Below are 21,273 nucleotides of genomic sequence, written 5' to 3' on the forward strand. Positions count from 1 at the left end.
GCAAAGGAATAATTAGGAATAGTCCATAAACATTAACAATTTTCCCTCAAGTCTAGATGTTATTAAAGGAAAGATGGAATGGACTAATCTAGTTCATGTCTTGCAAAATACAACTATCAGAGAATATGAAATTTTCTCTTTTAATCACCATGATTTAAATATTTCTTATTTTAAATTTAAGCACAAATTCAATAACTCTTAAGCAAATCCACAGTCCAAGGAATTTTTTTAAAAGTTAATTGAAATAAGGAGTTAATAAGAATCATTTATGGAAAAATTCAATATAATTTTTTATTTTGGGTTTTTGAAACAATTAGGAGTTAACTTTTATACTCCTCATTTTTGACAGATAAGTAACTTGCCCAAGACTCCAAAGCTAGAAAGTAGTGAACCAAGATATGAAAACAAGTCAGCTAACACTAGAAACAGCAATTAATAACCAATGCCTAAATAACATAAAGGAGAAACTATTCCATTATATAAAACTTCTTATCTACAGAGTTTTATATATTTCCATTCTCAGAATGCATACAAAAATATATTGGGATATATAAGGGAAATATCAGACTTTCTTATTTTCTTGAGAAAAGCAAAGAATAAGGACTAGGTCTACTGGAACATGAAGGGACAAATTATACCCAATACCCTTGGTCCTCTACTGCTTCACACAATATAGTTAAGAACCTATGACTATTATAGATATAAAATGGTATAAATGGAATGACATAAATAAAACAAATGTCAATAAAACAGACTTTGCGAGCTTTTGGTTGACTTTAATTAATAAGAAAAATTACCTCTTGGGCGAGATCTTCCTCGTCCTCCATTGCTTTGTGCAACTTCACTTGCTTCTTCAAACCACCTTGATAACATGTCAGACATTCTCTGCATCAGTGACACATTGGGACTTTGCTCACCTATCACAATACAGGTCTTATCAGTGAATAGTAGTAAGTCAGGATCTTTCATTAACATAAAAACCCAGATTCTAAGGCCTTTAAAATGAGAGCATTTAAAAAAAAAAAAGAATCAAATTGCCTAAATAAATTCTATGAATGTATATAAATCTATTAGAGCTATCATCACATTTCATAGTAAATGTCTATGTAAGTGACTCTCCATTTGTATTTTGAGTTCCTTAAGAATAGGATTTACATCTCCTGTATCTTTGTCTATTCTTAGGTACCTCCACACCTCCCAACCCACATCTTTATTTCCACCAGTGCACAGCTAGGAAGGGCTCATGAATTGTAAACTGAACTGATTAAAAGAAAGGTTTGCCCTCTCACTTAAATTTCCTTAAACTCAATTTATTTTCACCACACTGTAAGCATATTCCATATATTTGAAATTAACAAAACCCAAAAGGTATTATATTTGTCTCTTCCCTCTACTCCTTTCCTCCTTCAAATACGAGTTTTCTCTTAAGGGAATCATCAAATTAAATATGACATCAAAACTGACAATTCTATTCTACAATCATATAATTTAAAATGCAAATCATTTGTTCTTGGATGTTCTGTGAAAATGGAATTTTACACTTTATTGCCTTTATATAATGTTGCTTTATATTTAAATATATATTATAAGATGATACCAAGGATAATATATTGGGGAATATGCTTTTGATCTTAAAAGAATTCACAAGTCATTAAAGTAAGATTTTGGCTACAGACCAACTATTAAAATACACACAGATCAATTCCATTTTAAAAGTGTACCATCTTAAAGCTTCCAAGGTAGTTTCTTATGCTTGTCAAAGGCACTTGATAAAAGAAAAAAAATTTTTTACCTATTATAAAACTCTTGGGTTGGAAATTGAAGAGTTTTTATTTCTCTTTATATCTAATAGGCAAAATTTAAGAAGTTTGATGATGTCCAGTGTTTTATACGGCAATGGGCATTCTCATGCTTCCAGTAGGAATGTAAAGTAGTGCATTCATTTTGGAGGGTAATTTGATAACTAACAAATTTAAAATGCACTATCCAGTGAACCAGTCGTTCATTCCACTTTTAGGAATTTATCCTCAGATACACTTGCCCAAGCATGATAAGAATATGTACAAGGATATTTGTTTCAGCATCACTGATAATAGCCAAAAAAACAAAAAAACAAAAACAGAAACAAGTTAAAAGATTAATTTTTTAAATTTCATATTAGAAAAGGCTGACCAAAGTAGAGTTACCATCTCGTTCTCGTTCACTCTCAGGCCTCGCTCGGGGTCCAGTATCTGACCAATCACCACGAAGTCTCAAACGCTTCACTGGAGGCTGTCGTAACTAAAAGATGAAGAGAAAACTCATTTGCTCAAGTCTTAAAGCACAATTTAAGTCTAACAGATTCTTTCCATGCCCTCGCTTTCTTTATTGAGTATGCAAAAGATCCTAGGTCAAAATATGAAAGACAGCTCTTATAATGATGGTATCTATTGATGGTACAGCCTACCCTTAACATCTTCACCCTAAAGAGTTTGAATGTAACTTTGAAATCATGTATATGTGACTTCTAATCACTTTACAGCTGACAACAAGAAAGTTATTTAACCACAATGAGCTTGAGTTTTCTATTACGATGATACAGGTAGTCTAAAGTAAAGTACCTACATACCTGACAATAGGAATTATCACTATTTTATTATTATTGACAGTTTACTCTCTGGGTCCCCCTATCTACTGCAACCCTTCACTACTCACCTCAGGGTCTCTACTCTACCTCGTTTCCCTCATTCTTGGCTAATAACTCTTCCTCCTACTTCAGAGAAAATAAAGTCAGTCCTGCAGAAATGAAAGTAATTTCTTCAGCTGCATTCTACAAACTTACCAATAATCTACAACTTCTTAATTCCTTCCAACCTTTCTCAGAAGATATATCATTTATTTTGTTTAAGCTTAATCTCTCCACTGTGCTTTTTATTTTATTCCTTCAGTTACTCAAGCACCTTGCTTTGACAATTACTCTTTCCCATACATACATTCATTTCCTCTCTCATTTCTTCCTTACAATATGCTGAAGGTTCTTACCATTTTGAACAAACAAAACACCTCAATTTTATACTTCTATCCAGCTATACTCTTTTCCCACATTTTCTGAAGCTTTATTGTCAAGCTTCTTGAAAAGAAATCTATATTTAGTCCACCTTTATCTACCATTCCTCCCTCAGTTTACTGTAGTCACCTTACCTTCCCATCTTTCCACCGAATTCATTCTCACCAATGTCACCAATGAGTGATCAATGGCTAAGTTCACTGATCAGTGATAAAATGATAATCAATTGCCAATTCAAATGGCACCTTTCACAACTTATTTCATTTGATGCCTATGGCACTTGACACACTTGATCATTCTAAGTTTTATATTTTTAACATTTTTTATTGAGATAACACACATACCATAATATTCACCCTTTTGAAGTATGTAAGTCAGTGGTACATATGCACAAAACTATGCAACCACTTGTACCACCACTAATTCCAGAACATTTTCATCACCTCAAAGAGAAATCCTATCGCTGTGAGCAGCTGCTCCCCACTTCTCCTGCCACTCAGCTCCTGGTGACCACTAATCTACTTTCTATCTCTAGGGATATGCCCATTCTGGACATCTCACATAAATGGGATAATATGTGGCCCTCTCTACCTGGCTTATTTCACATGGCATAATATTGTCAAAGTTCATCCATGTTGCACCATGTATCAGTATTTCATTTCTTTTTATGGCTCAATAATACTCCATTATTTGGATATACCATATTTTGTTTATTCATTCATCAGTCTATGAGCACTGAGTTGTTTCCACTTTTTGGCTGTTGTGAATAATGCTGCTATGAACATATGTGCAAGCTTTTATGGGGACATATGTTTTCAGTTCTCTTCAGTATATATCTAGAAATGAAATTGCTGGATCATATGATAACTCTATGTTTAACTTTGGAGGGACTGCCAAACTGTTTTCCAAAGCAGCTGCACCATTTTACATTCCTACCAGCAATGTGTGAAAGCTCCAATTTCTCCACATCTTCATCAACACTGTTATTGACTTTTTTTATTTTAGCCAACCTAGTAAGTGCAAAGTGGTACCTCACTGTGGTTTCGATATATTTTGGTTACTAGATTCTAAATCATAAATCAAATATATGATATACAAACATTTTTTCCCATTGTGTGGATCACTCCCTTTATTTTTATTTTTAACATAACATTCATTGATTTTTTTTTCTGACAATTAAGCAGATTTTGACAGAAACTTGGTGACAGCTTAGCTGCAAATTTTGTTTTCTCCTGGAAACCATACTGAGCAACAAGATGGAAAAAAAAAATCTCTACACCCTCAGCAAAGAACACAGAAAAAAAAACCCTTACAAATTCCCTAAGTATGTAAATATGGCTAGAAGCAACAAAGAAGAGCAAGATCTGCACAGGAAGCCACAAGTGTGACACGGAATGATCAGAAGATTAGAGAAAGCCTAGTGTGGCAGCTGTCCACAATCTTAGACAAACAATCATTTCCAGAAACAGAGGGCCTCCCTCTGTATGTGAAATATATTTAGAATAGAAAAGAGTCCTGCTCCATAGTTATGAGAGAGGAATTTTATATTATACAAGCAAAGAACTAGTTTTATAACCTCAGCAACTATTTCTGGAACAAGATCTTCAAATTAAAAACAGGCCCAAGTTTGAGTTTTTGAGACAGGCAAAATAACCTAGCCAAGAATACTGAAAATGCTACAAGCAGTAATTCAGTCATTCAACAAAGACTTTTCTGAGCACCTTCTATGTATCAGGCACTACTCGAGGTACTGGGAAAAGATCAATGGATAAATCATGCAAAAACCCCAATGTCCCAGAGTTTATAAACTAGTGGAGTAGATGAACAATACATGATAAAAAAGTAAAATATACAAAGAAAGTGTTAAGTGTTATGGGAAAAAAAACTAAGAAGACAAAGAAGATGGGCAGTACCAGGGAGTTAAGGGCTGTGATTTTATTTATTTTTTTTAAAGATTTTATTTATTTATTTGACAGAGAGAGACATAGTGAGAGCAGGAACACAAGCAAAGGGAGTGGGAGAGGGAGAAGCAGGCTTCCCGCTGAGCAGGGAGCCTGATGTGGGGCTCGATCCCAGGACCCTGGGATCATGACCTGAGCTGAAGGCAGATGCTTAACGACTGAGCCACCCAGGTGCCCCAAGGGCTGTGATTTTAAACAGGGTGGTGAAGTAGGGCCTCGCTGAGAACATGACAAGGGCGAAGATCTAAAATAGGGAAGAGAAGATGAAATCCAGATATGTGGGAAGACCATTTCATATGCAGTAAATGCAAAAGCCATAAGGGAGAAGCATGTTCAGGCTGCCTGAATAAGTCAGTAGACGTGGCCAGGGCAGAGTACAGAAGTACTGAGAAAACAGTAGAAGTCACCAGAACCACATGATATAAGCTCTTGAATCCACTGTTGGGACCTTAGTTTTGCTTTGAGGAGATGGAGAGCCACTTGAGAGTGTTGATCAGAAGAGTAGCATAATTTGACTTGGTTTTAAAGGATCACTGGACTGCTATGTAGCTAAAGGACTGTGGGGTCGGGGGGTGAAAGTAGGGGGACTGGTTAAAAGCTACCACAATAATCTAGGACAGAGAGTGAGGCCTTGGATCAGGGTAGTAGTGGTAGTCAGAATGGGAAGTAGTACTACAGATCTGGGATATGTATTTTTCGGACAAACCACGGGGACAGGAGAAAATGAGAGACTGGATTCAACAAAGTAGTCCAATAATGGAGTGGGGCAGGTGGGGAAAATGTCAAATAGATATTAGAGGAAAAGGAAGACAGCAAAGACAAAAAAAAAAAAGGAATACAAAAATGAAGAAAAATGAGAAGTAAAAAAATTGAATAAGAAAAAAATACTAAATAAGGGAAAAATGAAAGAAATTCTTAAGAGGATTAAAAATTAAGAAAATATAAAAATATTAAGAATTTGGAAAATATACAAATATCATTAAAACATAAAAAAATCATTATGTGAAACTTTGATTTATATCTTAAAATCCTGTTCAATCATTTCTTACATTTCTAATCAAAATACATTATTCCTTCCTTTGCTCTACTTATATAGAACATAACTCTTATATATAATTCTATTAAGTTTTACATATTCATTTATTTATATCTCTATTTCCACTAAACCATAAATTCCTGAGTGAGAGGCCATGTCTCTGTCACAGTCATCCTCGCGTTTCTTAAGTTTCTACAGGATCTAGTGTAAGTAGGTGCCCAATAAATATTTGGTGAGTTGAGTGTGTCTGAACACTACTGTCAAGGATTTAGCATAAAACACTGAAGAAAAGATGGTAAGCTTAAGAAGGGGGCAGACTACTAATTTCTTCTTCTATATACACCTGTGAATTGCTTGGTTTATTATACTAAGCATGATTTATTTTTATAATTTTAATCCATTTTCAGAATTATTTTTCTTAATTTAGTTAATTCAACAAAGAATACTAAGAAAACCATATTTAGGATATAACCAAGTGTTCATGACTCAGCCTCATTCACTCTGATGCAAACACATTTTGGCTAAGTATTCTATGGTATAAAAGTTGGTTGGCCCACTTAAAATGTTTCTGCATTTCCGACTTTCATTATGTAAGAGTCACAGAGCTGGACTGTAACTTCACTGGAGCACATATCTCAAGAGGAATTACACAACAGCAACAAAATGAAAGAGCAGATCTCATGTTTTCAGTAACACCAATAAACTCAAAATAGCTTTCATTAGCCAGCATACCCTTTTCTTTGTCAACATCCTAATTCACTTAAATACACTGGCACATTTAAAATTCCAAAAAAATATTTATAAAGTTATCCTGATTTTCCCCTAATTTTATAGCCATCTAAACATGCAATCATAAGAACTGGATATAGTTTTGGATATGACAGGAATTAGAAAATTGTTGTTCTTTATTAACTTTAAAATATGTTCACTAATAGGAGTTGGTCCAATACCAAAAAGTCACTAATAATTAATAAAGCAACAGTTAATTTCAAAAACATTTACAAGCCAAACAGTAGAGTGATTAAACATAAGACATTAAAAAAAAAAAAGCCAAAGTGAAAAATATATTGGAGAAAGAAGCTAAATGGGTTAAAACAAATATTTTTCTATTGCTGCATACTTCAAGGATATATTATTTCTGGTTTTTGCCTTTATAAATAAGAAGATGGTTTGCTACTTTATTTTTTTATTTTTTTTTAGATTTTTTATTTATTTATTTGAGAGAGAGAGAATGAGAGATAGAGAGCACGAGAGGGAGGAGGGTCAGAGGGAGAACCAGACTCCCCGCCGAGCAAGGAGCCCGATGTGGGACTTGATCCCGGGACTCCAGGATCATGACCTGAGCCGAAGGCAGTCACCCAACCGAGCCACCCAGGCGCCCCTACTTTATTTTTTTAAATATTTTATTTTTAGGGCACCTGGGTGCCTCAGATGGTTAAGCATCTGCCTTCGGCTCAGTCATGATCCCAGGTTCCTGGGATCGAGTCCCGCATCAGGTTCCCTGCTCAGTGCAAAGCCTGCTTCTCCCTCTGTCTCTGCCATTCCCTCTGCTTGTGCTCTTCTATCTCTCTGTCAAATAAATAAATAAAATTTTCAAAAAAAAAAAAGATTTAAATATTTTATTTTTAAGTAATCTCTATACCTATACTATGTGGGACTTGAACCCACAACCCCAAGATCAAGAGTCATATGCTCTACTGACTGAGCCTACAAGGCATCCCAATGGTTCACTATTTTAGAGTCACCTAATTTTCAATATATAATATATGTATATAGATCTATATATAATAGATATAAAATGCGATATATATACTTCAATAAAGCTAAATGTTTATGTTCACCAACAGGATTTTACCTATTACCATTTACTATTCATATGTGGACAGCAATTCCCTCCTCTCCCCATGATGTGTGTGTGTGTGTGTATATGTGTGTATTTGTGTGTGTATGTGTATGTGTGTGTGTGTGTGTGTGTGTGTGTGTGTACTTTAACTTACCTTATTCTCACTTACTTATATGCATTTTGTAAAATGCACCTCGGGATGTAGGTTACTAGTTCTTAACTGTGACAGAGAAGCATGATCAGGAGAGAAGGGGATTGCTGTCCACATTTGAATAGTAAATGGCAACAGATAATACTCCTACTGGTGTATAAACATAAACATTTAGTCTCTTGGGAGTTTACACATCCCACTTTTTATTATTTTAATTGTTTTTTCTACAACTGGTAAAACTATTGATATTTCTTGCTTGCTGCTGTGCATCCATAAAGTTAAAGAAACATTTTGCTATTAAATATTTTCTCTTTAAAAATATTTCACAACACTTTTTTCTAGAGCCTTATCCTAAATTATTAGCCCCTGTTCTTTCATGTATATTCCATGTCCTTTTACAAAACCTAGACTATAAATACCTTGAAAATCAATTCTATTTTTTGAAGCCCTTCAGGCCCGGGGAGTCACTGAATTAATGTTTTCTGAACTGAATGAAGAATATGGTTTTGAGTCAACTTACCTCTTCTCTTCTTTCTTCTGCAGAAGGAGTTTTAAGTTCTCGTGCTGTATCATCTTTCGGGTCAAAAAGATATATGTAATCTGAAGAGTAACTAACAAGAATCTCTTGGCCGTCCTCACTGTAACACAGGGATGTCACCCTGCAGGACTTATTATTAAGATGAGAAGGGATGAAACGGGCAACCATTCCAGTAGTTCCTCGACCTGCATAATTCCCTAAATAAGAAAACAGGAAGTCGTATAAATTTTTTAAGAAAACCATTTTAAAAACTCTTAATCCGAATTATGAGATACGTCATTTAATGTAGCAATATAAAATCCAAACTATCATATTCTATTTCTAGAAGAGGCTGTTTTCTCAACAGTCTGATTTTATAACAAAATAATAAAGAATACAATATAATGGCTACATAGCTCCAAAAAAAATTTCCTGAGTGGCTGGAATTATGTAGATTATATAAATGTTTTACAGATTACATAAATGTTTTATTTGAAATAGGAGTTATTTAATCAATCAAAATGATTTGTGATTATAGTTACACTAAATCATCTTCCAAAAATTTCTGCCCAATGAAGGTAATATAATTTTTATAATATAAATAGGTGAGTTTATATTTATTATTGGCATACTAGATAAAATAGTGCATTTTTCCTTTAAAATGATTTACGTTTTGCTTTAGGTTAAAAAAAATTTTTTTTAGTTTATTTATTTTTTCTTAGTAATCTCTATATTCAACGTGGGGCTCGAATTCATGACACTGAGATCAAGAGGTGCATACTCTTCTGACTGAGCCAGCCAGGCACCCTTATGTTTTCGAAAGATTTTTGATTGTCGTGAAATTTTCCTCTTATAAAATAAGAGTGGGGACAGTATTCCAACTTTAATTAATTTTGGCAGTCATCAATATAATATATTAGGGAGGGGTCCAATTGCCATTTTCTGCCCCTGGAGGTCTGGGAATGCTAAATTCTAAGAGTCCCACAAAACTGTATAATATTGCACAAGGAGAGCTTGTCCTGTCCAAAATGTCAATTGTGTCCCATCTGTTGAAAAAGAATAATTTAGCTTATAATTTCATCTTATACTACTACTGTTTCCCCTAAAAGCACATATCCAAATCAGTAAGATTTCTCAATCATAGTTCCAAAAAACAAAACAATAAAACACCTAGTCTTCCTTTTTATTTTAATCTTTTTTTTCTTTTTAAGAGAGAGAGTATGCACATGAGTGAGGGGAGGGCAGAGGGAGAAGGAGAGAGAGAATCTCCATGCCCAGCGTGAAGCCCAACTCAGGGCTCGATCTCATGACCCTGAGATCATGATGTGAACTGAAATCAAAAGCTGGATGATCAAATGATTGAGCCACCCAGGCACCCCCAACCTAGTCTTCCCATTTCAATAATCTATGTCCATTTTTACTGGACATAAATAGACACTGAGATTGACATTGTTAGTTTCTGGCCAAGTCCACTTTTATTTTTAGCAATATAAAACATGTGAAAATGTATAAATGTATGTATATTTGGTGGGTGTATGGGTATATAATCCTGGCCTTCCATTACTGAGAAAATGCTAATAAGCTGGCTTTAAATTAAATATTTCGGAGGTGGTTTCACCCCATAATGGATGGGGAGCAAATGAGGAGTTCAAGAGAGATTCAACTTCAGTGCTGCAACATCAGTAATAGTACTTAACTGGGCATAAACAAACGCTGTACATGAACATGTACCCAAGTCACTGTTCTTCCCTAACTTTCCTCTCTACCACAAAGAGAAATTAGGAAAGCCAAGTGTTGTGAGCTGATAGTGTCCCCCCACCCCGCCAAGTTCGTGCCCATCAGGAACTCAGAATGATTATGGAATATTAGGAAACAGGGTCTTTGCAGATGTACTAAGGTCATACTGCATTAGGGTGGGCCCTAGATCCAATATGACTGGTGTCCTAATAAGAAGAGAAAAATGTGGACTCAGATATACACAGGGGAGGATGGCATGTACATGTGGAAGCAGACAGTGAAAGGAAACATTTAAAAGCCAAAACTGGGGGTGCCTGAGTGGCTAAGTTGGTTGTGCATCTATCTGCCTTTGGCTCGGGCCCTGATCTCAAGGTCCTGGGATCGAGCCTTACGTTGAGCTCTCTGCTCAGCGGGGAGTCTACTTCTCCCTCTCACTCTCCCTCTGTGCTCTCTCTAATAAATAAATAAATAAATAAATCTTTTTAAAAAATAACAATTAATCAATTAATTAAAAGCCAAAACTGCCAGCAACCACCAGAAGCTAGGAGAGAAGCATGCAAGAGTCTTCCTGAGAGCTGCCAACAGAAAACCTGTAATACCCTGATTTTAGACATCTAACCCCCAGAAATGTGAGAATCAATTTCTGTTATCTTAAGCCACCCAATTTGTGGTAATTTGTTATGACAGCTCTAGGAAACTAATACATCAACTGTCACAACTTTTTAAAGTGATAAACTGCAAAAGTATCACCTTGATAGGGCCATAAAAACTTGGTAAAATGCTATTTTTATGTATGTATGCTACATGCCCAGCATGGAGTCCAACTCAGGGCTTGAACTCATGACCCTGAGATCAAGACCTGAGCTGAGATCAAGAGTCAGATGCTTGGGACACCTGGGTGGCTCAGTTGGTTAAGCGTCAGCCTTTGGATCAGGTCCTGCATCGGGCTCCTTGCTTGGTGGGGAGCCTGCTTCTCCCTCTGTCTGCTGCTCCCCCTGCTTGTGCTCTCTCTCTCTCTCTCTCTCTGACATAATAAAATAAAATCTTAAAAAAAAAAAAAGTCAGATGCTTAACTGATTGAGCCACCCAGGTGCCCTAGTAAAATGCTATTTCTTATAATAATCCATACTGTTTAAATACTTACTGAATTTATTTTAAATATTTACTGAATTTTATGAAACTAATGAAATTTTTGAACTGCAAATATGTCATAAAGGTTTATTCTTTTAACTGACAGAATCTTATATTTTCTCTAATATACAGCTTTTTACCTGTGGCTCTTGTGCCCAGCATTCGCCGATCATATATTCGTACTGAGCTATCTGAACAACCAACAGCAAGATAATATGGTATTGGTGGACAAATAGCTACAGATGTGGCAGCACGTCGGCAGTTAATTAAAATATCCTGTAAAAGATAAAACAACACCAGTTACACACAGCATTGCCATAGAGAGGTTACTCTAAAGGTTTAAAACACTGAAATATTTTAACATTTAAAACATTTTCCTTCTAATTAGAAGAAAATAACCTTTTGCAGAAATCCTAACTCAGTATGATAATGAGAAGGAAAAACAACATGGTTTTCTTTTAATTTATTTTTCAGATTTCTATCTGTGTTTCCAACAAATTCAGCTTCTGTGAGGCCAAAATAAATAAACTCAGTTAATAGTCCCCCTCGGCAGTTTATTCCTCTAAGGGAAATTCTTTTTTTCTTTACAGTTTGCTACACAACTTCAACACTGACTTCTAATACAATATTGTACATTTTCCTTATAAACCAACCAAAATAAAAAATACATATGGAAATATAAATTTAATTAGCAGTTGAAAAAACAATATTTGAGTAATGCAAATTGCATTTTGAAGAGAAAAAAAAATCACTCCCAAATATAAGACTAAAACACTGAGTAATTACGTTAGATCAGCAAAATTTAATACAATCAAATTCACCCACAATTTTATAACCCAGAGATAACTTACTGTCCAATTTTAATTATATTCTTAATTTTTTGTCATTTATATAAAAATTTAATCCTTACATCTTTGCAATCTTCTTTTGTGCAGCTAGTTTTGATGCGTGTATCAAACCACCGAACGGTTCCATCTTCACCACAAGAGAGAAAAGTATATGGGTCATTGGGTACAGTCATAATCTGTAGATGAAAACGAAAGCACAGGTAATGCTATTAAACTTGTAAACAGATGGCTTTGAAAGACATTACGATTATTTTATAAAATAAAGAATAAAGAAGTAAAATTGTTTTTATATTCATAGACGATTTGATCATCTAAGAAGAAAATCCTATGTAATTAATTTTTAAAATATTTATTAGAATAAGTGAATTTAGAAAAGTTGCAGGATACAAGGTCAGTATATAAAAATCAATTGTATGTCTATGTACTAGCAACAAAACCATTAGAAATTGAAAATTTAAGAATAATAACATTTACAATAACATGAAAAATATAAAATGCTTAAGGATATATAAGACATATAACACTGAAAATTACAAAACATTACTGAATAAAATTAAAGTCCTAAATAACAGGAGATAAACTGTGTTCATGGATTGGGAGATTTAATATTGTCAATTCTCCCCAAATTGATACTTAGATTTCAAATAAATTCCAGCAAGATTTTTGGTAGAAATGACAATTTGATTATCAAATTTATGTGGAAATACAAAAGACCTAAAATACCTTAAGTATGTTGCAAAAGAAGAACAAAGGACTTATACTACTGGCTTCAAGAGTTACTATAAAGCTATAGTAATTAAATTAGTGTGATAGAGGCTTAATGATAAATCACTGGAAAAGAATAGGTACTGACCAAAAATAGATGAAAATACATATGGCCAAATGATTTATGATGGTGCAAAGAAAATTCAGTGGAGAAAGAACGGTGTCAGAAAACTGGATATCCATATGCAAAATAATGAACTTTCAAGCAGTACTTCATACTTTCTTTAAAAATTAACACAACAGGGGTGCCTGGGTGGCTCAGTTGGTTAAGCGGCTGCCTTAGGCTCAGGTCATGGTCTCAGGGTCCTGGGATAGAGCCCCATGTTGGGCTCCTTGCTCAGCAGGGAGCCTGCTTCTCCCTCTGCCTGCCATTCCCCTTTTGTGCTTGCTCTCTGTCTCTCTGTCTCTCTCTCTCGCTCTCTGTGTCAAATAAATGAATAAAAAAATCTTTAAAAAAAATTAACACAACATGAAAAACTAATGATGTATGGTGATTAACATAATAAAATAAAATAAAAATAATAAAGGGTAAAAAAAATTAACACAACATGGATCATTGATCTGAAGTGTAAAACATAAAACTATAAAACTTCTAGGAAAAAATCTTTGTGACTTTTGGTTAAACAAAGATTTTTAGATATAATATTGGTCCATAAAAACAAAGAACTTAGATAAAATGGGCTTCCTGAAAATTAAGAACTTCTTTTGGAAGGACAATGTTTAGAAAATGAGAAGACAAGCCACTGACTAGGAGGAAAAAATTATAAATCATACCTGAAAAATATCTAAAACATATTTTAAAAATCCCTCAAAACTCAATAATGAGAAATAATCCCTCAAAACAGACAATTCACCAAATACATAGAGATGATAAACAAGCATATAAAAAGTATGCTCAACATCATTAGATAATGGGGAAATAAAAGTTAATAACACAAGAGATTCCATTATATATCTATTAGGATATCTAAAATAAAAAAGATTGACCATAGCAAGTGTTAAAAGGATACAGAACAACTGGAACTGTCAGGCACTGCTTACAGAAATGTAAAATGATACAAGCACTCTGGAAAACATTTCCACAGTTTCTTAAAAAGTTACACTTATACTCCTAATATAACTCAGTCATTCCATTCCTAGGTGTTTACCAAAGAAAAATGAAAGTACATGTCCATACAAAGACATTTATACAAATATTCAAAATAGCTTTATTTGTAACAGCCCAAAACTAGAAACAACCCAAATACTTAACCAAAGATGAAATATAAAGAAACTGTGATGTATTTCTATAAAGGAATACAACTCAGAAATAAAAAGTTAGTTACTGATACTCTAAACAACATGAATGAATCTCAAACATGAGTATTATGCTAAGTGAAAAAAATCAGACCAAAGGAAGAATACATGTAGTTTGATTATATAATCTCATTCATATATAATTCCACAAAAAATATAAATGAATCTACAGTAATTGAAAGATCAGTCATTTCCCAAGGATGTGGGTAAGTAGGGACAAGAGAGAGGAAGAAAAAAAGGGTATAAGGAAATTCTTGGATATAATGGATATATCCATTATCTTGACTATGGAAATTATTTCAAGGGACAATAAATTGTCAAAACTTAGCAAACTGTATACTTTAAATGTATGCAGTTTATGATATGTTAATTAAACATCAATAAAGAACTTTCTAAATTCAACATCCATACAGAAGGGAATTTCCTTAATCTAATAAAAAAGCATCCATGAAAAATACTTTTGCAAATATGAGACCTAATGGGAAAATGGGAAAACCTTTCCCTGTGAGATCAGGAACTAAGAAAGGCAATCTGCTATCAACATTTCATTTAAAGATTACATTTGAGGTACTAACCAGTGCAATAAGTCAAGAAAAAGAAGCAAAAGGTATATGGGTTGAAAATAAAGAAAAATGTCATAATGCAAAAAGGATATGACTGTGTAGATAGAAAATCCACAAGAATCTAGAGTTAAATTATGAGAATTGATAAGTGAATAAAAAGATTGCTAGTTTTAAAATATTATAAAGTCAATTGTATTTTTTATACATTATAAAATTATATTTTTATACAGTAACATTTAAAAACTAAAAAACAGTAACATTTAAAAACTAAAAAATATAAATTTACAATAGTACTAAAATATCAAATACTTAAAAAAATTAAGGAAATTTGTACAGTAATGCCACATTAAAAATTATAAAATATTAGTGAGAGAAATTAAAAACCTTAGTAAATACAAAAATAGATCATCCTCACTGATTGGAAAATACAATAATTGTATTAGTTTGCCCTGAATTTATCCAGTCCTAGTTTGTTGAGAGTTTTTATTGTGAAGGAAATTACCTCAATCTAATAAAGACCATATATAGAATCTCACAGTTAACATCATATTCAATGGTGAAACACTGAAATAATCCACTAAATAATTCACTAAGATCAGGAACAAGGCACGAATGCCCCCTCATCCTGTCTATTCAACATAGTATTGAAGTTCTAGCTAGAGCAATCAGGCAAGGGAAAAAAAAAAGCATTGAAATTAGAAAGGAAAAGGTAAAATTATTTGTTTGCAGATGATATGATCTTACATGTAGAAAACGCTAAAGATCCCAATACAAAATACTGTTAGAATTAATGAATACAGCAAAGCTACAGGTTACAAAAATCAACACACAAAAAAGTTTTTTCTATACACTAACAATGAAAAATCTTAAAAGAAAATTAAGAAAACAATCTCATTTACAATAGCTATCTTCAACAAATATATGGAATGGGAGAACATGCGAACTCTGTATTGATAAGGCATTAATACCCGAAATATATAAAGAACCCCTTCAACTCAACAAGAACAAAAAAGCAAACCAATTTAAAATGGGCAAAGGACTTCAACAGACATTTCTCCAAAAAAGATATACAAATGACCAACAAGCACAAAAAGAGATACTCAACATCCCTAATTATTAAGGAATGTGAATCAAAACCACAATGAGGTATCTCCTCATACCCATTAAGATGGTCACTCTTGAAAAAAAAAATAATGTGTTGACAAGAATGTGGAAAAACTGGAACACTTATGCACTGCTGTTCGTAATGTAAAATGGGACAGCCACTATGGAAAACAGTAAAGGAGGATCCTTAAAAAATAAAAAATAGGGGGCACCTGGGTGGCTCAGTCTGTGGAACGTCCAACTTTTGATTTTGGCTTGGGACGTGATCTCAGTGTCATGGGATCGAGTCCTGTGTCAGACTCGAAGCTTGGCAGGGAGTCTGCTTGAAATTCTTTCCCTTCCCTTCTGCCTCTCCCCCTTGTGCTCGTGCTCTCTCCCTCTCTAAAATAAATAAATCTTTTTAAAAAATTAAAAATAGAATTATATGATGCAGCAAACCTACTTTTGGGTATATACATCCAAAAAATGTAAAACAGGATCCCGAAGAGATATTTGCACCCCAATGTTCATTGCAGCATTATTCACAATAACCAAGAGGTGGAAGCAGCCCAAATGTCCATTGACAAGTAAATGGATTGTATGGTGTATATATACACAATGGGAGAGAATTAAGCCTTAGAAAAGAAGCAAATCCTGCCATAGATTGACATGGATGAACCTTGAGGACATTATGCTAAATAAAATAAACCAGTCACAAAAATACAAATACTGCATGTTTGTACTTATATGAGGTATCTAAAATAATCAAACTCAGAAACAAAAATGGAGGTTCCAAAGGGAGAGGGGAAGAGGGAATAGCAGAACTGTTCAATGGATAGAGTTTCAGTTTTGAAAAAATATTCCAACTACAATGTATATGTATTCAGCAAAAAAACACCTTTGGAAAATGGGTATATACTGTTAAAATGTCCTTATAGAGAATGCCTCTTTGTCTGTATGCTATTTGGGATTCTGATTTAATTTTCCAAGAAATAATGTTAATACAAAAATCCATACAGACAGGATATAAAATCAATGCACAGAAATCAGCTGCATTTCTATATACCAACAACAAGACAGAAGAAAGGAAATTAAGGAGTCGATCCCATTTACAATTACACCCAAAACCATAAGATACCTAGGAATAAATCTAACCAAAGAGGTAAAGAATCTGGACTCAGAAAACTATAGAATACTCATGAAAGAAATTGAGGAAGACACAAAGAAATGGAAAAACATTCCATGCTCATGGACTGGAAGAACAAATATTGTGAAAATGTCCATGCTACCTAGAGCAATCTACATATTTAATGCAATCCCTATCAAAATACCATCCACTTTTTTCAAAGAAATGGAACAAATAATCCTAAAATTTGTATGGAACCAGAAAAGACCCCGAATAGCCAGGGGAATGTTGAAAAAGAAAAACAAAGCTGGTGGCATCACAATTCCGGACTTCAAGCTCTATTACAAAGCTGTCATCATCAAGACAGTATGGTACTGGCACAAAAACAGACACATCAATCAATGGAACAGAATCGAGAGCCCAGAAATGGACCCTCAACTCTATGGTCAACTAATCTTCGACAAAGCAGGAAAGAATGTCCAATGGAAAAAAGACAGTCTCTTCAACAAATGGTGTTGGGAAAATTGGACAGCCACATTCAGAAGAATGAAACTGGACCATTTCCTTACACCACACACAAAAATAGACTCCAAATGGTTGAAAGACCTAAGTGTGAGACAGGAGTCCATCAAAATCCTAAAGGAGAACACAGGCAGCAACCTCTTCAACCTCAGCTGCAGCAACTTCTTCCTAGAAACATCACCAAAGGCAAGTGAAGCAAGGGCAAAAATGAACTATTGGAACTTCATCAAGATAAAAAGCTTTTGCACAGCAAAAGAAACAGTCCACAAAACCAAAAGACAACCGACAGAATGGGAGAAGATATTTGCAAATGACATATCAGATAAAGAGCTAGTATCCAAAATCTATACAGAACTTCTCAAACTCAACACCCAAAGAACAAATGATCCAATCAAGAAATGGGCAGAAGACAAGAACAAACATTTTTCCAAAGACGACATCCAAATGGCCAACAGACACATAAAAAGTACTCAACATCGCTCAGCATCAGGGAAATCCAAATCAAAACCTCAATGAGATACCATCTCACACCAGTCAGAATGGCCAAAATTAACAAGTCAGGAAACGACAGATGTTGGCGAGGATGCGGAGAAAGGGGAACCCTCCTACACTGCTGGTGGGAATGCAAGCTGGTACAGCCACTCTGGAAAACAGTATGGAGTTACCTCAAAAAGTTGAAAACAGAGCTACCCTACGACCCAGCAATTGCACTACCGGGTATTTACCCCAAAGATACAAATGTAGGGACCCGAAGGGGTACACAAACCCCAATGTTTATAGCAGCAATGTCCACAATAGCCAAACTATGGAAAGAGCCCAGATGTCCATCAACAGATGAATGGATAAAGAAGATGTCATATATATATATATATATATATATATATATACACACACACACACACATACACACACACACACACACACACAATGGAATATTATGCAATCATCAAAAAAAATGAACTCTTGCCATTTGCAACGACGTGGATGGAACTAGAGGGTATTATGCTAAGCGAAATAAGTCAATCAGAGAAAGACAAGTATCATATGATCTAACTGATATGAGGAATTCTTAATCTCAGGAAACAAACTGAGGGTTGCTGGAGTCACCGGTGGGGGGGTGGGAGGGATGAGGTGGCTGGGTGATGGACACTGGGGAGGGTAGGTGCTACGGTGAGTGCTGTGAATTGTGTAAGACTGATGAATCACAGACCTGTACCTCTGAAACAAATAATACATTATGTGTTTAAAAAAAAAAAAAAGAAGACAGTAGGAAGGGAAAAATGAAGGTGGGGGAATCAGAGGGGGAGACGAACCATGAGAGACTATGGACTCTGAGAAACAAACTGAGGGTTTTAGAGGGGAAGGGGGTAGGAGGATGGGTTAGCCCGGTGATGGGTATTAAGGAGGGCACATATTGAATGGAGCACTGGGTGTTATATGCAAACAATGAATGAATCATGGAACACTACATCAAAAACTAACAATGTAATGTATGGTGACTAACATAACATAATAAAATAAAATTTTAAAAAATCCATATGGAGAAAAAAAGTTTACTCTGACTTCATACTATCACAAAAATCAAATACAGGTGAATTATAAGATCTAAATGCAAAGACAAAACAATAAACTTTTTAAAAGAGAAAACAGAAGAATATCTCCATAATCTTGAGATAAGAAAAAATATTTTGACCAGGATGCAGAAAACACTAATAATAAAGGAAAAGACCAATATATTAGACAAACATTTGTTCATCCAAAGACACCACTAGGAGAGTGAAAATATAACCACAGAGTAAGGAAAGACAGGTTCATATGCAGAAGACATTAAGAAATTCCTATAAATCAAAAATGAAATAAGATGACAAATCCAATGGAAAGATTAGGAAAGACATCTGAATAGGCACCTGACAGAAGAATATATCCAAATAACCAATAAACATATGAAGAGATGTACAACATCAGCAGCATCAACAGGAAAAGGCATTTGAAACCATAAGATGACACTATACAGGTTGCCAAAATTAAAGATTAGTAATACCATCTTCTTTGTTGGCAAAGATGAGCAACAATAGGAACTCTTATATACTATTGGCAGGAATAAAAGTTGTTACAATTATTTTGGAAAATTATTTGGTAATATCTCTAAAATAAACAAATATATGTCATATGACCAAGCAAGTTTACTTCTAGTATATACCCAAAGAAATGCATACATTTATGTACTTAGAGTCATGTAAAGGAATGTTCTCCAAATGGGAAATCAAATTTAAAATTTTCATCAACAGCAGAAGAAATCAATCAGTCATGGTACATTCACACAATGGAATGCTATACAGCAATGAAAATGAACAAATTATAGTTGCACCCAGCATGGATGAATTTCACAAATTACTAGAAGTCAGAATGAGGGGGCTTCTGGGATACTTAATGTTTTTATATTTCTTGACCTAGATAGTTGTTACATGAATAGATTTACTTTGTGATAATTTATTAAGCTATATACTTAGGATTTATGTACTTTTCCTACATGCTTTGTACCTCAATTAAAAAAAACAAAGTTTAATGATAGATGGAATAAAGTCAACATACATCTAATCAGAATTCCAGGAGAAAAAAATGGAGAAGGTAAAGAATAACCAAAGACCTACTGATTGCAAACTTCCCACATTTTTTCAAAATGCCAATTTCTCAGACCAAAAACATCAATAAATTCCAAATATGACAAATAAAAAGGAAATCCAAACCTAACTACAATTTGGTGATATTAATGAAGGAAAAAAACAGCAAAGAAAAATACAATTTTAAAGCAGCCAAGGAAGAGAGACAGATTAACTAAAAAGAAACCACAGACTAATGACTGAGTTCTCAACTTCAACAATAAAGTGAGAACACAGTGGAATATCATCTGAAATAAAATAACTATCAAACTAGATATCCAGCAAATATCCAGCAAAACTACCTTTGATGAATTGGTATAAAATTCTTCATTTTCTGGAAAGAGATAAAAAGGGAAGGAAGGAATGAAGAAAATAAAAGGATAAAAGGAAATGAAAATTGTTTCTATTAACAAACTCTCACTAAAGGAACTGGAAAGAATGTCCTTTAGGTACACAATGACCCTATATGGAGAATCTGTGGTGGAAGAGCCAAAGGTATTGGTAAATATGTAGGTAAATCTAAACAAATACTAACTAATGGGACAATGATAATATTTAATTTATGGGAGAAAAGATATAACTAAATTCAGAACAATATAAGCATATAAAATTGGACAAGGGATGAAGGGATTAGAATGTTCTAAGGTGTTTTATTCAGGAGAAGGGTAAAGGTATTTATTGATTTTAGGCTTTGTCAATCATTCTTCTAAAACATGAATGTCTATCTTCCATGCAAGTAGCAGAAACAAAACAGACAAAAAGCAAAATCTTCAAGCAATTTTAAAGGAAGGCAAAAAGACGAGGGGAGATGTATAGAGGATATTAAAAAAAAAAAAACAACACACAAACAGAAAACAGTAAGATAAATGAATAGATCCAAATAAATCATTACTCACAATAAATATAAATTGACCAAAATCTCCAGTTCAAAGCCAAAATTGTAAAAATGGATGAGAAAATAAAATGCAGCTATGTACTTTTTAAGTAC

At 34.1% G+C, this 21,273-nt stretch overlaps 1 protein-coding gene across 2 annotated transcripts in view; it reads right to left on the reverse strand.

Annotated features, from left to right (window-relative positions):
- The window catches only part of DCAF6 (DDB1 and CUL4 associated factor 6), a 133,164-nt gene that overhangs the window by 69,578 nt on the left and 42,313 nt on the right, over positions 1–21,273 (reverse strand). For both annotated transcript variants that reach the window (XM_088017124.1, XM_088017125.1), the window contains exons 5-9: positions 12,333–12,446; positions 11,563–11,698; positions 8,558–8,772; positions 2,187–2,280; positions 798–917 (exon numbers count right to left, since the gene is read on the reverse strand). In XM_088017124.1, coding sequence (XP_087873250.1) covers positions 798–917; positions 2,187–2,280; positions 8,558–8,772; positions 11,563–11,698; positions 12,333–12,446 — 679 coding nt within the window. The remainder of the gene's footprint in view (positions 1–797; positions 918–2,186; positions 2,281–8,557; positions 8,773–11,562; positions 11,699–12,332; positions 12,447–21,273) is intronic.

Source organism: Eumetopias jubatus, unplaced genomic scaffold (assembly GCF_037043125.1).
Source record: "Eumetopias jubatus isolate StellerSeaLion01/CBP00866 unplaced genomic scaffold, mEumJub1_p1.0 scaffold_12, whole genome shotgun sequence".
NCBI classification, from domain to species: Eukaryota; Metazoa; Chordata; class Mammalia; order Carnivora; family Otariidae; genus Eumetopias; species Eumetopias jubatus.